A 13834-nucleotide genomic window follows, 5' to 3' on the forward strand; every position below is an offset into this window, starting at 1 on the left:
GGTCAAACCCGACCGTCAGGCCCACGTCTCGGAATCCAACAAAAATCATAAAACCCGAATCCTTATCCTCTTACGAGTCCATACATACCAAATTTACAAAAATCTAACTTCATTAGACCCCTCAATCTTCCAATTTTAACTATAAAGTTCCAAGCCCTAATTCCCCAAATATTCACCCTTAAATCACACAAATTTCATGCCTAATAAACTGAAAATCACCATAGTCTTGAGTTTTAGGTTCAAAAACTTTACCTCAACGAGTTGTCCCTTGAATCCCTCTTCAAAACCCTCCAAAAGCTTCAAAAACCGAGTTGAAATTGTGAAGAACACCCCAAAATTCGCGAAGGGTGCTTTATATACTTTCTGCCCTAGGGATTTCCCACCTGCGGCCAATAATCTGCATCTGCGGACCACCTCTGCGGTCAAAGCAACCGCATCTGTGGTTTTCACTTAAATTCCCAGGACTGCATATGCACCCAGGCACTGTACCTGTGGTCCCGCAGATTCGCCCAACATACTGCACCTGTGGTTCTTCTCCTGATGGAAAAATTCTACATTTGAGGTCTCCATACCGCATCTGTGACCTCACACTTGCGGTCCCTAATCCACAGGTGAGGAAATGAAAGAAGTAGCAAATTCAGCAACACCAACCCAAATCCAAACTCTCCGTCACCCAAATTCATCCCGAGGCCCTCGAGACCTCAACCAAATATGCCAACAAGTCACATATCACCATACAAATTTATTCCAACCTTCGGAACACTCAAAACAACATCAAAACATCAAATCACCCTCGGATTCAAGCCTAAGGATTTTCAAACTTCCGAATTCCGCAAACGATGCCAAAACATATCAAACTTCATCAGAATGACCTAAAATTTCTCTCACACGTCACAATTGATACAATGGACCTACTCCAATTCCGGAATCCCATTTCGACCCCGATATCAAGATCTCCACTGCCGACCAGAAAACGCCAAATTTCCAATTTCACCAATTAAAGCCTAAATCTATCATGGACCTCCAAATTACATTCCAAACACGTCCCAAATCACCTAACGACGCTATTTGAACCATAAATACCCAAATCCGAGATCATTTACCCACAAGTCAACTTCTGGTTGACTTTTCTAACTAAATAACCAACTTAAGAGACTAAGTGTCTCATAATGCCCTAAGACCACTTCGAACACAACACAACCAACACGATATGATGAAATATAACTGAACAACACACAAGGAAGCAGAAACGAGAGAAACGAGATTGTAACTTATGAAACGATCGGCCGGGTCATTACATACTCCCCCTCTTAAACAAACATTCATCCTTGAACGAGTCAAAAAACATACCTGAAGCCTTAAACAGGTGTGGATATCTGCTCTGCATCTCCTGCTTGGTCTCCGAAGTAGCCTCCTCTATGGGCCGACCTCTCTATTGCAATTTCAACTGAAGCTATATCCTTTGATCTCAACTTCCGGACGTGCCGTTCCAAAATAGCCACTGGCTCCACATCATAAGTCAAATCACCTTCTAACTGAATTGTGCTGAAATCCAAAACATGAGACAGATCACCAATATACTTCCAAAGCATAGAAACATGAAATACCGGATGCACACTCGACAAGCTAGGTGGCAAAGCCATCTCATAAGCCACCTCCCCAATCTTCTGAAGCACCTCAAAAGGCCCATTGAACCGAGGACTCAATTTACCCTTCTTCCAAGATCTCATAACACCCTTCATGGGTTAAACCTTTAGTAGTACCTTCTCTTCAACCATGTAAGACACATCATGAATCTTCCTGTCAGTATAACTCTTTTGTCTCGAATGCGCTGTACGAAGCCGCTCCTGAATCACTTTCACCTTGTCCAAAGCATCCTGCACCAAGTCTGTACCCAAAAGCCTAGCCTCGCCCGGCTCAAACCAAACTGGATATCTACACCGTCTCCCATATAAAGCCTCATATGGAGCCATCTGAATACTCGACTGATACCTGTTATTATATGCAAACTCTGCGAGCGGTGGAAACTAATCCCCTGAACCCCAAAATTAATGACACAAGCGCACAACATGTACTCTAATATTTGAATAGTGCGGTCGGACTGCCCGTCCGTCTGAGGGTGAAACGTTGTGCGCGATTCAACCTAAGTACCCAACTCTCGCTGCATGGCTCTCCAAAACTGCGATGTGAATTAAGTACCTCTGTCTAAAATCATGGAAACTGGACACCATGCAGGCGAACAATATCTCGGATATAAATCTCTACTAACTGCTTTGAAGAATAGGTAGCACACATAGGAATGAAGTGTGCGGGCTTGGTCAGCCGATCCACAATCACCCAAATAGCATCGAATTTCCTCAAAGTTAATGAGAGTCCAACTACGAAATCCATGGTGATCTGCTCCCTCTTCCACTTTGGAATATCTATCTGCTGAAGCAAGCCACCCGGTCTCTGATGCTCATATTTCACCAGCTGATAGTTGTGACACCGAGCTACAAATCCCACTATATCTTTCTTCATTCTCCTCTACCAGTAGAGCTATCTCAAATCCTGATACATCTTTGCGGCACCCGCGAGCTATGGGCCTCCTCAAGAATCAACTCCCGAAGCCCATTTACATTGGGCACACATATACGGCCTTGCATCCTCAATACCCCATCATCACCAATAGTCACATCTCTGACATCGTCGTACTGAACTTTGTCATTGAGGACAAGTAAATGAGGATCATCATACGGGCGCTCTCTTATTATATCAAACAAAGAAGACCGAGAAACCACACAAGCTAAGATCGGACTGGGCTTCGAAATATCCAACCTCACAAACCAATTGGCTAAGGCCTGAACATCGACTGCAAAATATCTCTCCCCAATAGGAATATATACCAAACTGCCCATACTCATTGCCTTCCTACTCAAGGCATCGGCCACTATATTGGCCTTCCCCGAATGGTACAAGATAGTGATATCATAATCCTTTAGCAGCTCCAACCATCTTCGCTGCCTCAAACTGAGATCCTTCTGCTTGAATAAGTGGTGGAGGCTATGATGATCAGTAAACACCTCACAAGACACACCATCGAGATAATGACTCCAAATCTTCAACTAGTGGACAATGGCTGCCAATTCCAATTCATGAACTAGGTAGTTCTTCTCATAGGGCTTCAACTGACGAGAAGCATATGCAATTACTCTACCCTTCTCCATCAACACATACCCAATACCAACTCTAGCAGCATCACAATATACCATATATGAACCTGAAACTGATGGCAAAACTAACACTAGAGTTGTGGTCAAGGCAGTCTTGAGCTTCTGGAAGCTCACCTCATACTTATCCGACCACCTGAAAGGAGCACCCTTTTGAGTCAATTTGGTCAAGGGTGATGCAATAGATTAAAATCCCTGAACGAACCGACGGTAATAGCCCTCCCAACCAACAAAAGCTATGAATCTCTATGGCTGAGGACGACTTGGGTCAACTCTGAACCTCCTCTATCTTCTTGAGATCAACCTGAATACCCTCACTGGACAACACGTGCCCCAAGAAAGCCACTGAACTGAGTCAAAACTCACACTTGGAGAACTTTGCATAAAGCTTCTCCTACCTCAACCGCTGCAACACAACTCTCAAATGCTCAGTGTGCTCCTCCTGACTACGCGAGTACACCAGAATATCATCAATGAATACAATAACAAAAGAGTCAAGATAGCACCGAAACATGTTGTTCATCAAATGCATGAACGCTTCTAGGGTATTGGTCAGCCTAAAACACATTACAAGGAACTCTTAATGACCATATTGGGTCCTAAAAGTTGTCTTAAGAATATCCGAGTCCCTGATCTTCAACTGGTGATCCCCTGACCTGAGATCAATCTGGGAGAACACCCTCACTCCTGAAGCTGGTCAAATAAATCATCAATACGAGGCAAAGGGTACTTGTTCTTGATTGTGACTTTGTTCAACTGCCTGTAATCAATACACATCCTCATCGTGCCATCTTTCTTCTTCATAAATAGAATAGGCGCACCACAAGGCGACATACTAGGCCAAATAAACGCCTTTATCAAGGAGTTCTTGAAGCTTCTCCTTCAACTCCGTCGGTGCCATACGATATGGTGGAATAGAAATGGGCGGAGTGCCCGGCACCAAATCAATACCAAAGTCAATATCCCTATCAGGTGGCATGCCCGACAGGTCTGCAGGAAACATATCCAGAAAATCCCTCACTACTAGGATTGAATCAATGGTAGGAGTCTCTGCACTGACATCCCTCACGAAGGCCAAATAAGAAAGACAACCCTTCCCAAGCATCCGCTAGGCCTTCAAGAATGAAATTACTCTACTGGGAACATAATCAGACGAACCTCGCCACTCAATCCGTGACACACCCGGCATAGCCAATGTCACTATCTTAGCATGAGAGTCCAAAATAGCAAGACACAGAAATAACCAATCCATGACCAATATCACATCAAAATCCACCATACAAAGCAATAGAAGGTCTACTCGGGTATCAAAACTCCCAATGGTTACCACACATGACCGATATACGCGGTCCACCATAATAGTATCTCCCACCATAGTAGATACACGAACAAATGAAACAAGAGACTCACAGGGCAAATCCAAATAACGAGTAAAATATGATGACACATATGAAAAAGTGGAACCAAGATCAAATAACACAAAGGCATCTTTGTGGACAACTGAGACAATACCTGTAATCACAACATCTAAAGTAATAGCATCTCGTCTAGCTGGGAGTGCATAGAAACAGGCCTGACCACCACCTGATCGACCTCCCCCTCTGGGGCGACCCCTAGTTGACTGTCCTCTACCTCTAACTAACTGGGTGGATAGTGAAGTAACTGGTGCTGAAGTCGATGACTGACTCCTCTGTTGAGGCGAACCCCCATGACGACGACGACACTGCCTCCACATATTCCCGAACTCTTCACACTCATAAAAACCCTCTGGTGCTGGACACGGGGACTAAAGGGAACCCCTAGCACCAGGATTACTAGTAGAAGAACTTGGCATGGAAGAGCCCTGAATTGATGGATAACGGGACGAACTCTTTACTGGAGGGGTGCTAGGTGATGAATGGCCCTGATGAGAACCATGGCCCGATAATTCCCCACGATAAATTGAGCGAGCTGACTGAGCATGTTTGAATGGATGACCTCTACCATGCTAAAACTGACCCCCATGAGGAGTACCACTAAATCCACCCTGACCACGAGGCCCCTTGGCCTCCCTCTCAACCCTCTTCTGACCACGAACTATCTCAATCTGTCAAGCTATGTCAAAAACCTCATCAAAGGTAGAACCAGATACTCTCTCTGGTCATAAGTAACCGAAGTTGAAACCCGAGGCCATCTATAAACCTCTTGATCCTCTCTCGATCTGTGGGAACCAACCGAACCACATGACGAGCCAACTTTGAGAACCGCATCTCATACTGTATAGAAGACCTATCACCCTGACGAAGCTGATCGAACTGCCTGCGCAGCTCTTCTCAGCGAGACTCAGGTACAAACGTCTCCAAAAAAAAGAACGGAGAATTGCTTCCAAGAACAGGGCGCTACGCCAACCGGCCTACGCCTCTCGTAAGCCTCCCACCAACTAAGTGCATCCCAGAGAACTGCAAGGTAGTGAATTAGACGCCACTAGTCTCCAAAATACCTGTTGTCCGAAGCATCCTCTGACACTTATCCAAGAAGCCCTGTGCATCCTCACCCTCAGCACCACCAAATGATGAAGGTTGGAGTCTCCCAAACCTTTCCAATTTGAGTTGCTCATCCTTTGGCATAACGGGAGCTACATAGTCCTGAGCAACTATAATCGGGTGGGATGGAGGTGCCCCCGGTGTCTGAAGTCCATATACGACCTACTCGGGTGTGCGAGCGGCGGGAGTCTGAGTGCCTCCCCCGACCTAAGAAGTAACTACGACCGCAGTAATTAAGACCGCCTGAACCAGGCCAGTGCACACTGATAGAATCTAGGCTAGAGCCTCCTAAAGGCCTGGAATAACAATAGGCACAGCCGGTGCCTGAGCTGGTCCTGCTGGAGCATCCACAACTGGGACCTGATCATGAACTGGGGTGGCTGGTGGATCTACAGGTGCTGCCCTAGCTGCTATGCGGGCTACACCCCTACCCCTACCATGGCCTCGACTGCGACCTCGACCTCTATTGGCCCCAACTGGTGGTAGTAGTGGTCGTCCATCCTGACCGGTAACACGTGTCCTCACCATCTGTGAGAGAATAGAATAACAGAAGTTTAGTTCCCAGAATCAATAGATTCGCATGACAGGAATTCAAGAATGTGAAGTTTTTCTTAAAGGTTCTGCAGCCTCTCGAATATAAATACAGACGTCTCCGTACCGATCCGCAAGACTCTATTAAACTCACTCGTGAGTCGTGAGACCTATGTAGCCTAGACTATGATACTAACTTGTCACGATCCTAAAACTAACCCGGTCGTGATGGCTCCTATCATGAAACTAGGCCAGCCGACACAATCCCAAATCAAACTAATATTTCAAAATAAGGACGTTTTAAGCTATTAATTAAATAAAATCCTATAACATAAGTCTAAATAACAAGTGCGAACAGAAATACAAGCCCGACATCGGGGTGACACAAGTCACGAGCATCTACTAAGTACTGTCTGAATACAACGAAGACTATCAAAGTCTCGGAAAAATGCTAATATAATCTAAGGGAGATAAGAGGGACACGAGCAACGCTGCGAACGCCATGCAGCTACTTTGGCGACTCCGAATAACTCGTTGGATGAAAGATCAGTGCTCGCTATCATGACCCGTAACTCCAGGATCTGCACACAAGGTGCAGGGAGTAATGTGAGTACGTCAACTCAGTAAGTAATAAAAGTAAATAAAGACTGAGCAGTAAGAAAACACATAATTCACGTCATAGCACCACAGTAAGTATAGTATGTCTTCCAAACAGTATATAAATGAAATCATCTCGTTAAAATCCAATTTCAGTAAAAAAAACTTTGAAAAAGACTTTCTAACAGTTTCAAACAAGATTCAATGAAGTTTAGAATAAAAATGATGAAAATCATAAACTGCCCCTCGGCAAGACATGTATCATAAACCGCCCCTCAGGCATATCATCAATCAGAACCAGCCCCTCAGGCTACCTTGCAATCACTCGAAATCAGCCCCTCGGGCACAACATGTATCAAGAACGACCCATCGAGTAACATCATATCACTCACTCAGGGTACCCGTGCTCATTGGGGGTGTACAGACTCCGGAAGGGCTCCTACAGCCCAAGCGCTATAACAAGCCATCTCGTGGCATAATAAATCAGGCCCCCAGTCAGAAACCTCTCAAGCCACTTGGGCTTATAGTAAAACAGGGCGCTCAGCCCAAAATATCATTTATAGTATCAAAACAGAGTAAATAAGGCTTAGTTATGAAATGAGTAAAACACAGCATGACTGAGTACAGATATTAAATCAAAACAATGAGGAATAGTAGTAAAAAGCCCCTAGGATCCAAACACCTTGGCACAAGGCCCAAATATAGCATCCTGCCAAAAATATAGTAATACTTTCCAAAGCACAATAATATCAGATAGTTTTTAATCAAATATCCGACTTAATAGTCGTACGGGATGGACCAAGTCACAATCTCCAACTGTGCATGCCCCCACACTCGTCATCTAGCGTGTGTGTCACCTCAAAGTAGTAAATCGATGTGAAATCTGGGGTTTCATACCCTCAGGACAAGATTTACAGTCAATACTTACCTCAAACCGGACAAAACTCTCGCCCACGATGCCCTTGCCTCTCAACTCGGCCTCCAAATGCTCTGAATTTAACCAAAATCAACATTATATCATTAATACACACTAAAGGAATAAAGCTCACGTGAAAATTATCAAATTAACTCAAAAATACTGAAATTGGCCAAACCCGACCCCCGGGCCCACGTCTCGGAATCTAACAAAAATCATAAAACCAGAATCCTAATCCTCTCACGAGTCAATACATACCAAATTTACCAAAATCTAACTTCATTCGGCCCCTCAATCGCCCAATTTTAACTCAAGTTCCAAGCCCTAATCCCCCAAATTTTCACCCTTAAATCCCACAAATTTTATGTCTAATCAACTGAAAACCACCATAGAATCGAGTTTTAGGTTCAAAAATATTACCTCAACGAGTTTCCCCTTGAATACCTCTTCAAAACCCTCCAAAAGCTCAAAAAACCCAAGTTGAAATTGTGAAGAACACACCAAAATTCGCGAAGGGTCCTTTATATACTTTCTGCCCCAGGGATTTTGTACCTACGGCCAATAATCCGCATATACGCACTGCTTTTGCGGATAAAACAACCGCATCTGCGGTTTTCACTTAAATCCCCAGGACCACATCTGTGCCCAGGCACCGCACCTGCGGTCCCACAGATGAGCCCAACACACCGCATTTGCGGTTCTTTTCCTGATGGCTAAATTCCGCATCTGCGGTCTCCATACCGCATCTGCAATTGCGGAAATGACAGAAGCAGCAAATTCAGCAACACCAACTCAAATCCAAACTCTCCGTCAACCACCCAAATTCATCCCGAGGCCTTCGGGACCTCAACCAAACATACCAAAAGTCACATATCACCATTTAAACTTACTCCAACCTTCGAAACACTCAAAACAACATCAAAACATCAAATCACCCTCGGATTCAAGCCTAAGGATTTTTAAACTTCCGAATTTCGCAAACGATGCCAAAACCTATCAAACCTCATCCGAATGACCTGAAATTTTGTACACACGTCAGAATTGACACAACAGACCTGCTCTAATTTCTGGAATCCCATTCCAACCCCGACATCAAGATCTCCACTGCCGATCGGAAAATGCCAAATTTTCAATTTCGCCAATTCAAATCTACATCTACCATGAACCTCCAAATTACATTCCGTACACGTTCCTAAGTCACAAATCAGCTAACGAAGCTATTTGAACCATAAAAACCCAAAACTGAGATCATTTACTCACAAGTCAACTTCCCATTGACTTTTTCAACTAAATAACCAACTTAAGAGACTTAGTGTCTCATTCCGCCCTAAGACCACTCCAAACACAACACAACCAACATGATATGATGAAATACAGTTGAACAACACACAAAAAAGTAGAAATGGGAGAAATGAAATTGTAACTCATGAAACGACCGATCGGATCGTTACAAAATATTATTCACATTTAATTTTTCTTTAAGTTCCGAACAAAAAACTCCTTACCATTATGAAAGTGGGTCAAAGTTCTACCCTTCGCCTGTTAACGCCTTCTACCGTGACCAACAACATTCCACGTGTTCTTATATTTGGCTGAGCTAGATGCCACGTGGCATGCCACTTATCAAATATCCTATATATATTTTCCTTCGAGAAGATTGACTTTAGCACCTTTTTAAGATCAGAATACCTATTTTTTTTTTCTTCTTATTTTCTTATTATTTTTCTCTCATATGTCAATTTAATTTCCTTTTGTATTCTTAGCTGTACAACTCTGGACAGACAGGTTCTTTATAAGTTAGACTCTTAATTAAAGTAAAATAACTGTTATTTAATTATATGATGTAAATTGAATGTAATGTATTTGTAGGACAGATTGCAGTCAGTAGACACTTATCTGATATTTAATACGTATTCCTTAGTAGCAAATTTCCTGAACTTAGTTAATGTTATGTCACAAGAGGTTTCAAGAAAGTGCACATATATAGTAGTTCTGGAAAATATCCATTAAGCTAGTAAGTTTCCAATCTTTTGAAGGTCATGGCATTATTTTAAATAAACAAGACATATAAAAAGGGTCCCAGAATATTAGGAAACTATAATTTTTGACGGCCATGGTATTATTTACGCAGAACGTCATAGTTTCCGATGGTTTTATAGTTGGACATATCCTTTTATGCAGTCATTAATTTGTTTCGAAGGAGAGATCATTGAAATTTTTTTTAAAAATAATAATCCAGGTGTTTATAATTATTGAGCGGCCTAGCCAAAGATTTCAGAGTTCATCATTTTTCTGTCAATAATAGAGGCACATAAAGGCTTCGCATTGAAGTCTTTGGTATGGATACCAAATACAAGTGTATATAAAGACTTTGTAGGAGGACGACATTAATTTTTCGTAGAATACTTAGTATGTAGTTCAAATGATAAAATAAAAAAACAATACATAGTTCAAAAGAAGTTAGGTAAAGGCTCCTCTTTCCATGTACTGCAATTGTAAAATCAAGATTAAAAGTTTCTTAAATATCCGTTAACGGAAGGAAAAAAACCTCGAAAAGAAATACAGTAAATAATTACCAAATATTTATCTTTAAGTTGGAAGTGAATCAGATTTTACTAATAACAACTTACTATTTATTTGTAGATGCAATAATAAAGAAGGAAACAAAATTAAAAAGAAAACCCTAAAGTTCCATTTCCCCCCCTATATAAACTCATGCTTTACCAATCTTTCATATATCACATCTCAAGTTGTGGCCATCACACTCATGAAGAGCGCTCAAGACAATAACAGTGACGATGAAGATGTTGGAATCCATTTCCAGTTCATCAAAATTGAATCAATGAGTCACCATGTTCAAGTATTGGATTTATCCTCTCTTCTTAATTAACCATTTCTGTTATTTGATACTAACATTGTGCTCTATTTTTGTTCTCTGATTTCTTACCCTTGACCACATCAATGTGCTTACGTTATGGAGCCTTGAGGCTTAAATTAACTCTTTCTTGTAAAAGAAAAGGGTTCTTTTTTAAGGAATAAAGAAGAATAACGAATGAAAATAATTAAAATTAATACACTCTCCCCATTTTAAATAATTATTTCATCTCATTTGTGGGAGTTAATAAAAAACATGAAGCTAAATCTTTTAAGTATTCTTCTATATTTATTGAATAGTTATTTTCGTAAACCATCTCTTATTTAAACAGAAAGTGTATCATGCTATGAATAGAAAATTTGGCTTATCTATAGGTGGATTCTGTGTTTGAGTTGTTTTTTCTTTCAATTTAGTGTTTGCAAGCAATGGCGAAAATTTCGTGCGAGCAACCGACCATATGTTTGAAATCTGATTTCCCTTGGAAAGTATGCAGGTAAAGCAATTTCCTTTAATTTGGATAAACTAATAATGATATCGAAGGTTGAAAATTTGATTTCTTTTTTCTTTTGCAGAGAGATTATGCACTTTCAGGTCGTAAAAATTAAAGCATCCCTCTGAATGTCCTTCACCTTTCGCGCAGGCTTCAATTCAGATGCTGCAGAAGTAGCAGCAACAGCAACAACAACAGTTGCAACAACAACAACAGCAGTAGCAGCAGCAACACCAAAAGAAGAAGTAGCAGTAGAGTAGCATTAATAGTTTCAAACCTCTCTATGCTCTTGGCCCGGATGGCATACACCCATTCTTTATCCAAAAATATTGGAGAGACACTCAAGCAGTTATTACCCATACTTGTACTCAAGTTTTTGATACACTAACTATACCTCCTGACCTTAATATGACCTTTGTAACTCTAATTCCCAAGGTAAAACACCCACAAAATATCTTCCAATATAGACCCATAAGTCTTTGTAACACTATTTACAAAACTATAACAAAAATTATCGTAAACTGTATTCGCCCTTTTCTTAACAATATTATTAGTCCTAATTAATGCAACTTTATTCCAGGAAAAAGAGCAACTGACAATGTTATAATTGTCAAAGAAGCAATTCATTCTTTCAAGAATTGTAGGGGTCGGACGGGAAAATGATGCTAAAAATTAACCTCGAAAAGGCTTTGACCGACTTGAATGGTCGTTCGTCAGAAGCTCACTGAATGCTCTAAATTTCCCACATGAAATCACACTTATTATGAATTGTATAACCACCACTACAACCTCAATTATTCTCAATGGCAAGCCTACCATTTTTTTTGTACCGTCAAGAGGTATCCGTCAAGGGGACCCGTTATCTCCTTATCTCTTCATCATCTGCATGCAATCACTAACACGATGCATTGACCACCAAGTGGATATCTTGAATTGGAAACCTATTAAAATAAGCCACAATGGACCAGAGATATCCCACCTCCTCTTTGCAGATGAACTAATTTTATTTGCTGAGGCAGACAAATCTAGTACAACCTCTATTATTAACATATTTAACTTCATTGCCCACCAATCCGGCCAAAGAATAAATTTTCAAAAAAAAAAAAAAAAAAATTTTAATCCAATATACCACCTACAGAACAAGCAACGCTGGCTACAACACTAAACATTAAAATAAAAATGAATATAGGTAAGTATCTCGGTTTTCCAATCACTAACATGCAACCAAAAAGCTCTAATTACCAATTCATTTTAGACAGGATGAATACTAGGCTAAAAGGTTGGAAAGCCAATTTATCGAGTTTATCTAGAAAAGTAACACTTACACAATCGACCCTCTCAGCAATACCTACACACTCCATGCAAATAATCCTTTTACCAGCAAAAATTAGAAATAATATTGATCGAATTCAGCTCAACTTTTTATGGGGGTCAACAACGATAAAACGGAAAATTCATCACATCAATTGGAATACAGTGGCTTCCCCTAAAAAAGAAGGCAGCCTGGGACTATATAAAGCAACAGGAAAGAATATTGCACATCTTTCTAACCTGCTATGGAGATCACACACAAACCCTGGGTCCCATTTGATCAAAAACTCTTAGAGAAAAAAATACCAATAAGAAACCACATGGTTTTCAAAAATAACGACTCCTACATATGGAAAAGTGCTGCCAAAACATACCCTTTCTTCTCAAAATGCATAGCCTGGAACATTGGAAACAGGTCAAAAGTACGACTTCGTGAAGATAGATGGATTAAAGGTAGCCACATACTATGGGAATTATTTGAGGGACCTCTCCAAAAGGAGGATTTTTCTAAAACAATCAACAATATCATTACGAATAATAACTGGAATCGAGAAGCACTAGCATATGACCTACCAAATACGATCTCTAACATTATACTACAAACATACATCCATTTTACTTAAAACCTAAATGACTCATTTTTTCTGGAAAGAAACATAGGATGGGAATATTACAATGAAACCAACTTACAATCTCTTCACTAGAATAACAGGGAATACCCGATAACAATAGCCTTTACACCACTTCTGGTTATGGAAAACACACTGCCATAACAAATTAAAAGCCTTCCTTTGGCTGCTACTACACCAACGACTACCCACTACAAGTGTTCTCTACCCAAGAAACCTAATAGAAAATAACTCTTGCAAACACTGGAGGAACTAAACATCACTCCACCAACCAATTCAAACCATCTTGACTGGATAAAAGAAAATTGTAACTCAAATGCGTGCACCGTAATGCCAAACAATCTCTCCATACCTTTGGCAATAATAATCCCTATTATCCTTTGGCAAATGTTTCAAAACCATAACCACAACCTTTTCAATAATAAGTCTCACCACATTGATACCAGGAAAATAATTATGTATGCAATGGAATATCTCTGCCTCAAAAATAAAAATTTCAAACACACAATAATGAACAAAACATTGATAAAATGGAACCCTTGCACCACACAACATTTATAAACTCAATATAGATAGAGCACACCAAAAAGACTCAGACAAAGGAGGAGCAGGTTGAATCATTAGAGATTCCGAAGGTTAATGGATTGATGGATTCTCTTACCATACAATGGCCTCATCATCCATCCAAGTTGAAACCATCGCCTTAATGAAAGGTTGGAACTTGTGTTCACAAAAAATCGAATACCGCTTATAG

The 13834-nt window shown here is 40.8% G+C and overlaps 1 protein-coding gene across 1 annotated transcript; it reads right to left on the reverse strand.

Annotated features, from left to right (window-relative positions):
• Positions 1 to 1358: 1358 nt before the first annotated feature.
• LOC138889914 (uncharacterized) lies at positions 1359 to 1973 on the reverse strand. Its single transcript, XM_070173259.1, has 2 exons — positions 1764 to 1973; positions 1359 to 1580 (listed from the first exon to the last, which is right to left on the reverse strand). The coding sequence occupies exons 1-2, from the start codon at positions 1971 to 1973 to the stop codon at positions 1359 to 1361; spliced, it is 432 nt and encodes a 143-aa protein (XP_070029360.1).
• Between the last annotated feature and the right edge of the window lie 11861 nt (positions 1974 to 13834).

The sequence above is a fragment of the Nicotiana sylvestris genome, chromosome 4 (genome assembly GCF_000393655.2).
Source record: "Nicotiana sylvestris chromosome 4, ASM39365v2, whole genome shotgun sequence".
Lineage (NCBI taxonomy): Eukaryota > Viridiplantae > Streptophyta > Magnoliopsida > Solanales > Solanaceae > Nicotiana > Nicotiana sylvestris.

Excerpts from the sequence above, each read along its gene's own strand:
- LOC138889914 (XM_070173259.1), bottom strand. The coding sequence starts at position 1,973 with ATGGCTCCATATGAGGCTTTATATGGGAGACGGTGTAGATATCCAGTT. Across the intron at positions 1,581-1,763 it reads CTTACATGGTTGAAGAGAAG|TATATTGGTGATCTGTCTCA; the intron begins GTACTACTAAAG and ends ATGCTTTGGAAG.